The 8,050-nt window shown below is 36.6% G+C and overlaps 1 protein-coding gene and 1 long non-coding RNA gene across 2 annotated transcripts; one reads left to right on the forward strand and one right to left on the reverse strand.

The window, feature by feature from the left end:
* Positions 1-520: 520 nt before the first annotated feature.
* Positions 521-5,240, reverse strand: LOC141670807 (5-oxoprolinase 1). Its single transcript, XM_074476809.1, has 2 exons — positions 5,100-5,240; positions 521-4,717 (listed from the first exon to the last, which is right to left on the reverse strand). Exon 2 carries the CDS (start codon positions 4,699-4,701, stop codon positions 898-900), a length of 3,804 nt encoding a protein of 1,267 aa, XP_074332910.1. The 5' UTR covers positions 4,702-4,717; positions 5,100-5,240; the 3' UTR covers positions 521-897.
* Positions 5,241-6,312: 1,072 nt separating this feature from the next.
* Positions 6,313-7,517, forward strand: LOC141671438 (uncharacterized). Its single transcript, XR_012555136.1, has 3 exons — positions 6,313-6,433; positions 6,519-6,659; positions 7,286-7,517. It is a non-coding gene; the product is annotated as an uncharacterized LOC141671438 (long non-coding RNA).
* Positions 7,518-8,050: the final 533 nt, after the last annotated feature.

Below are 8,050 nucleotides of genomic sequence, written 5' to 3' on the forward strand. Positions count from 1 at the left end.
GGAAAATTTTGGAATTCCATAAATATGATTCAAGTAAAATTTGTATAATCTCGTACCTATAACTATAAATATAAGTTGTAGGACTTGATTTTGTCAACTGCCATTCCATTTTTCTCTTGCAACATGGTTTTCAATAACAGCCCCAGCTCAAGCTACAATTTCACTTTTGTTAAACAGACATTTTGCTCATGCCAATGGTCTTCGTTAACATTCCACGTAAATGCTACTATTGTATCTTTTTAAACTATTTCAATATAAATTACATAAACAAAGTTATAATCTTTTATTAATTTTGTTGGGTATGCAAATGATTAATTAACCGAACATAATTATTACAAAAAAACAGAGTACCACTACCAGTGCTCGTGACATTATTTGTATTGCTTGAATTATGAATACCCAGCATGAGTTTGACATGGCTAAGGAGTAACTATTTCCTTTTGGCAGAAAATAGAAAGATCACAAAATGGGAAGTAGTCGGGTAATTGTAAATTTGTAATATCCTAATTTAAAAAAAAACTGTAATAGTAATGTACTGGTATCGTTACATCTTGCATTAAAAAAAAGGAAAAAAAAACTTGTGCTGGACACTTACACTTGTAAGTTCCAACCTGAACTTACGTTTGAATGTTTGGCATAATAGTGCAAAGAACTAGCCGCCACAATGTTGAAGTTCAATACAGAACAGATTGAAAGAATCACTTCTTATTTAAAGAAATCTTATTTGATGCTGAGGACGCTGATCAAAGCAATACTCAGATGTATAATTATAAATACCTTTTACATTTTACTTCAAGACAGAGGAGGAGAATATTTGATCACTGCTTTTTTCCAGGTAGAAATTAATCCATATAATAGTGATAGTTGTTGTACGTGCATGACAAGGTAAAATTGAACTCAAACGTATCCCCATCCTCCACCACCAGGAGTCAAAATCTGAAGAATCTCCCCTGCCTCCACCTTGATAGAATTCTTACCTCCAAGATAGACTCTACGTTTATCCTTTGTGATGAGGTAATTTACTCCACGAACCCCGTCTTTTCCTCCCTTTAAGCCTCTAGGTGCATGAACACGTCTCTCAGAAAGAATACTTACAACTACAGGCCGCCTAAATTCTATCTCCCTAATAAGCCCATCTCCACCTTTATGAATTCCAGCACCACCACTATTCTCCCTTAACCCAAATCGATGCAAAAGAACAGGATATCTCTGCTCAAAGATCTCAGGATCAGTCATACGAGTGTTTGTCATATGGCACTGCACCCCACTAGTTCCATCCCAGCTAGGGCCAGCCCCACTACCACCTCCAATTGTTTCATAGTAGCCAAATGTGTCATCTCCAAATGTGAGATTATTCATGCAGCCTTGAGAACAAGCACAAGCCTGGAACGCAGTAAGCACCACGTCAGTTACCCTCTGAGATGTAAGAACATTACCTCCTACAACAGCAGCCTTGTCACTTGGTGAGAGAAATGAGCCCTCAGGGATATTAATTTTCACAGGAGCCAGGCAACCTTGATTAAGAGGAATATCAACATCCACCAAACAACGCAGACAATAGATGACAGCAGCAGATGTGACTGCTTTAGGTGCATTCCAGTTCCCATAAACTTCAGGGCTAGTTCCTGAAAAATCAAAATATGCTTCTCCTTTACGAGGATCAATAGACAGTTTTAGGTGTATAACAGAACCGTCATCCATGTAATCTTCCTCTTCAATAGTTAAACAATCTCCATCTGAGACCTGTGACTCCTGAGAAACTTTAGCAGCCACTGACTTGAGCATTTCTCTCACTGCATGTTCTGCATTAGCCTGCACATACGTCATGTAAGCCTGGACAACATCCAAACCATATTGCTCAATTAGTTCTTTAATAAGGGAAATTCCTCTCTGGTTTGCTGCAACTTGTGCATGAAGATCTGATAAATTATCTTGAAGCCTGCGTGTCCCGGGGATGTTGCGATCCGAATCATCAGAACATACTGCAGAAAGCAGATTGGTGATTCCTTCTTCTTGAAAATTACCCTTTTCCACAAGTTTAAATGCCTTTATTGCAGCTCCTTCTTCCCATATAGATTTCGAAAAAGGTGGCATACTTCCCGGAGTTATTCCTCCAATCTCTGCATGATGTCCTCTGCTCGCCACAAAGAATACTAAAGTTCCATTACTGAAAACAGGTGTAATAACAGTTATATCAGGCAAGTGGCTACCACCAGCTGAAGGATGATTGGTGACCAAAACATCGCCCTCACTCAAATTGTCACCCCAGTACTCCAGCTGCCATACAACAGTGCTGGACATAGCTCCCAAATGCACAGGAACATGGGGGGCATTAGCAACAAGGCCCCCATCAGGACTGAAAAGAGCACAAGAAAAATCTAATCGTTCTTTAATATTTGTTGATATGGAAGTTCTTTGTAAGGTGCGGCCCATTTGTTCAGCTATACCCATAAATCTGTTATTAAAGATCGAGAGCTGCACAACATCTGCAACATTTTCTGTAACTTTTACATTACTTACACTTGAAAGAATCTCAATTTTAATGTTTCCATATTTCGTGATAGTAGCCTTACAGTTGGGCTCTACTACAACAGTGCTGTTACCGTTCATGATGATTGCAGGACCATGTATGATATGTCCATATCCTAGATTCTCCAGCTTATATAGAGGTGTATTCTGCCACCCATTAGAAAAGTAAATCTTATAGGGGCCTTCAGCTTTAGGGGAACATGATGAAGGTTCCAAGGCTTGTGGTTTCAATATATTGGTGACTCCAATGCCTCGAACCCTTACATCAGATATAAGAATATTCCTGTTTTGAAGTTTGAAACCATATTCCTGTTGGAAAAGCTTAACAAATTCAACAGCATAATCATCTCCTGACCCGTCACTCTTTACTTGCCTCTTTACCATGATTGCAGTATCTGTACCTTCATACCTCAAATTCAGATACGTTTCAGTTGTAATATTTTCCCTTTTAAATCCTTGCTCTTGTAGCTTCTGCCCTACCTGCTTCAACAAAATCTCTTCTCTACGAGAAGCTTCTTTTACAGACTCAGGCCCGTATACAGCAGAGTATGGCTCTTGTACTTCTTCGATAACATCAGCTAATCCCATACCATATGCACTTAAGATCCCACAGAACCTATGAACAAGTACCTCTTTCATACCAAGTGACCGTGCTATAGCACATGCATGTTGAGGTCCCGCACCTCCGAAGCAAGCAAGAGCATGGTTCTTTGTTTCATGACCCTTCATCTCTGTCAACTGCCGTATAGGACGGCACATTGTCTCATTTGCAACATCAATGAATCCTTGTGCAACTTCCTCCACTGTCATATCTTTCGCTAAGGGATCTTGACCTTTCCTATAAGAATTAATTTCCAGAGCAAGTTTCTCGAATTCTTTTCTAGTCGAAGCAATATCCAAAGACTGGTCTTCTTTAGGACCAAATATTGCAGGAAAATAGTCAGAGATTACATATCCCAATACAACATTTGCATCTGTGACTGCTAATTCCCCTCCTTTCCTGTAACACACTGGACCAGGGTGCGCACCAACTGATTCTGGTCCCACACGAAAAGCTCCAAACTGAAATTTCAATTTTGAGCCACCACCAGCAGCAACCGTAGTTATGTCAAGCTGAGGTGCTTGAATTATAGCTCCTGCAATCTGGGTTTCTAGAACCTGCTCATAGCTGCCTGCATAGCGGCTCACATCGGTAGACGTACCTCCCATGTCAAAACCAATCAAGGGTTTCTCCGTTTCAAGCCCAAAAAGAGTTTGCGAGTAACCAACAACCCCGCCTGCAGGACCTGATAAAACTGCTTTATGACCTGAAAATCTACTCTCTGGTGCGAGTCCTCCATCTGATTGCATAAATAAAACATTAACCTTCCCCAAACCTTCATCAAATTTGGATATAAATCCCGACAAATACTCTTTAATGACTGGAGTCAGATAAGCATCAACACTGGCTGTTAGACCCCTAGGAACAGCTCTAACCATAGGAGTAAGAGCAGAAGATAAAGAAACATGTTTGAACCCAAGACTCAAAGCCAACTTCTCCACATACATCTCATGTTCAGGATAAGTATACGAATGCATTAACACAACAGCTAAGCACTTAATCCCCTTATCCAACAAACCTTGTAACAAAGGCTTAATAACATCTTCGCTAGGCTTCTTCACAACCCTAACAAAATCCCCCGAAACCCCTTTAACAACCTCCAAATCAGACCCCAACTTACCATCCTCCCCATCAATCACAAGCTCAACCCTCTCATCAACCTCTACGACCTCCTCATAAAGATTCGATGGTTTCGCCACTGTCAAATCAAAAATATTTGGACGCGCCTGATTCCCAATCTGCAACAAATCCCTAAACCCTCTCGTCACACACAACACAATCCTCTCCCCTTTCCTCTCCAACAACGCATTTGTCGCCACAGTCGTCCCCATCCTAATCCACTCAATCTTATCCGTCGGAATCTTCCCACTCCTCAAAATCTTATCCCCCGTAAACTCCTCTAAAATCCTCCTAATACCCTCAACCGGAGCATCATCATAATTCGACGGATCAACCGACAATAACTTCATAACTCTACCCTCATTCTGACCAGGAATTTCGGCATAAACATCAGTAAACGTACCTCCTCTATCAATACAAAACCTAAGCTTTTCACCACTAAAACTCCCCATAATCAACAACCAATAACTGCACAACAAGAAAGACATATAAAAAAAGCTAACTTTACATGTAAAAACACAATCTTGATCAGTTGAATAATAAAAAAAATATCAAGAATCAAAGCAGCAGATAAATAAGTTAATGGATGATACTTATAAATTGAAAAAAACAGACAATCTTAATCAAGACAAAGACTTGCATACATACAAAAAAAGGCTAACTTTACATGAAAAACACAATCTTGATCATCAGTTAAATCACAAACGTATTTATAAATCAAAACAGGCAGATAAATAAGTAAAATGATGATACTAAAGAATTGAAAAACAGACAATCTCAATGAAGACAAAGACTTGCATACATACATACATAAATACGTATATAGATGAGAAGAGAGAAAAGGACTAACCCAGATTAATAGTATATCTCAGTGGTCGCGGAGGAAATAGATAGAGAGCGAAACTACAAGTCGCAATGTGGTAGTGTATATATACATTCTTTCTAATTTGTTTTAGTCATTTCAAGAAATTACGATTAGAAAGGATTTGATTCAAAATTTAGTAAACCAACCAAACAAATCCCGTAAATCTAATAATATCTATCTATGTATTACTATTATATATAAAAGATAAAATTTTAAAAAAATTGGTACTTTTGATACACATTAAATCAACATATCTTAATTCCTGCTATTGAAGGAACATTTGATTTTACTATTTCACCTCAGGATATTTTGCAAAATAATTATTTCAGGGATATTATAGTAGTTTCAATAATTTTTTCGGGTAAATGGGCCTACTAATCCAGCCCACAGCGGTTACTTTGTCGGAATGACACGATCTACTCAATTGTGACAAACTAATTTCCTGTTTCACTGTAACTTACATTTTGATTTGAAAATCATGGCATTAAACATTTTCGATTTCAACCCTTTGTAAAACAAGGGGGTTTGTCTCAGGTTTATGCTTTCCAAACTATTAGTTCTATTTTTTGATGGTTCACAGGGGTAGATTGTAATGGAGAAGAACGAGACGATTACAAAAGCAGGTGGAAAGGCTCAAGGTTATATATAGTTTCTATGTACCTCTTAGTTTACGTTTTCTCTCTATATAGTGATTGAAGTGACACCCTATGTCTCAATTGATTTAATATCATATAATTTTTTGTGTTTGTAGGTAACAAGCGTATGCCAATACCTTTACAACTATCACCGCCTTCAATGAAACCTGATATGTAACTTTAAACACCTAATATGTTACATTGATATGTTACGATTCCAGGTTTGATCTTTTTTTTTATAGCATTAAAATGGTGTATAGTTCCTGTTGAGAAATCCAGTGGTGAAGGGAAAACTGCCAATATACAAATTCCAAACTCGGAGAACGTTACCAGAGTGCCAGACCATTTAGGATCTTCGCTGACAAGTGAGTTGAATAAACTGATTACAATATACAAAATTTTAAATTAGTGAAACCTTCTTCAATAAAACATACAAGGTCATCTCAATGGGATGATAATATGCCAATACAATTTTTAAAGTAGTTTACATTAAAACATGAAGCATTGTTTAACATGATTCAATTACATTTGTGCAAGACAGAAAATCAAAATTACCAGGTCTTGGGCGCGGGCGTTTGAATCCTATTGACAAGTTTGGTGGTCAAGGATCAAGATGCAATATGAATCTTAATTCCGAGGATGAAAGTGCAGGCCTATCAAGCCAGTTAAAATATTCAATAAAACGTGAGTAACGCAATGTATATGTGTTAAGGCTCTATTATGATCATTCGAGGTAATAAATTAAAAAGCATTTATTGAATCTGTGCAGATCCTTTAACTGAGATTCATCCAAATATCGCAACAAATGAAAACAAAGGCATGCATTGTACAAGTTCGAGCGTGCCATACTCGGAGCAAGGACTTGAGAACTTGGCACCATAAATGCAACAAATCAAGAATGATAGTTATGGTGAGGACCGTAATACATAAACCCAAAATTCTTACTACTATATAATAATTTATAACAATACTATGTTCCTTATTTTAAAGATTCAGGTGCAAAACCAAATGTAAATAATGCACAGATTTTCTACAATTTGCACAATAAAAACGATACTATTGCAAATTAAGCAACATTAGTACCCCAAACTATCACATACAAGTCAGGATATGTCTGTTACACTAATTTGAATTTTTTTAAAAAAATTATAGTGCTCAACCATACACAGCCAACTTTTGCAAGGAGGTTGAATACAAATAGTAAGTCTGAAAATCTAAGAGAAAGTACAGTTACTAGCATTATAGGTTTGTAAAACTATCTGAGGTGATCCATTATAATACTGTACAATATCAATGTGAAATAAATCTTGATAACCCAAAATTTCGCAGAGACACCTTATGCCTCTCATCATGCTTTGCCTAACGCGATGAGAACACCACATACATCCCATGTATGTGTGACACAGATGCGCTCATGTAAAAATTATATCTCCTAACCCCATGGTGATCTTTTCCATAGTTGAAAAAGGACATCTCTTTATTTTTACGTGTAAATTAAATACCATTACAAGTAGTAATTATAATGATAACATGCAGGTATGACACAAATAGACACCAATGTTGCTCCTTCATACTATGCAGCAAGACCTCAATTCCCAAGAACACATACATCTGGTAATTAAATTTGGATTTTTAAATGTTAAACTAAGATCAAAATCTTTACATATTACATTATCACCTATGTCAACAGCCGCCTCCAGTAACGCAGCCACAACTAATAGTGAAACTCCAAATAGTACCACACCTATTTTCTCAGGTAAATTTGTAAACAAATTTATCTTGACATGTTCGTTTCTAAGATAAAAATTCAGAATACACATTTGTGGGAAATTATAGTGCTCAACCATACACAACCAACTTTTGCAAGGAGGTTGAATTTGCATAGTAAATTTGTGAAAATTTATTTCACATTGATATAATTTGAATATTTTTTTGAAAATTGTAGTGCTCAAATGTAAGCCAACATATACATTTATTTGTTATTTAGGTATTACTCATCAATCATACAGAGGAAACGTCATTCAAAAAAATCTGCACCGGGAATTTAGTGCAACCACTGGACCAGGTTTTTTGATTTTTTATCAAGATATATTATTTAATTATGTGTTAATAAAAATACGAATTCAGAAATTTTACTCATAAAAGAAGTTGCAGAAAATATATGTATAATTCATATCAAATTTGGACATGAACTGATTGTGGGAGCTCCATTTCATTTATATTTCAAACATTAAATCTTAATCGTATTTTATCAGTTTTAATAGAAAAAATACTTTATTGTGTCAATTGTATAAGTATTTC

This window comes from Apium graveolens, chromosome 7 (genome assembly GCF_009905375.1).
Source record: "Apium graveolens cultivar Ventura chromosome 7, ASM990537v1, whole genome shotgun sequence".
NCBI classification, from domain to species: Eukaryota; Viridiplantae; Streptophyta; class Magnoliopsida; order Apiales; family Apiaceae; genus Apium; species Apium graveolens.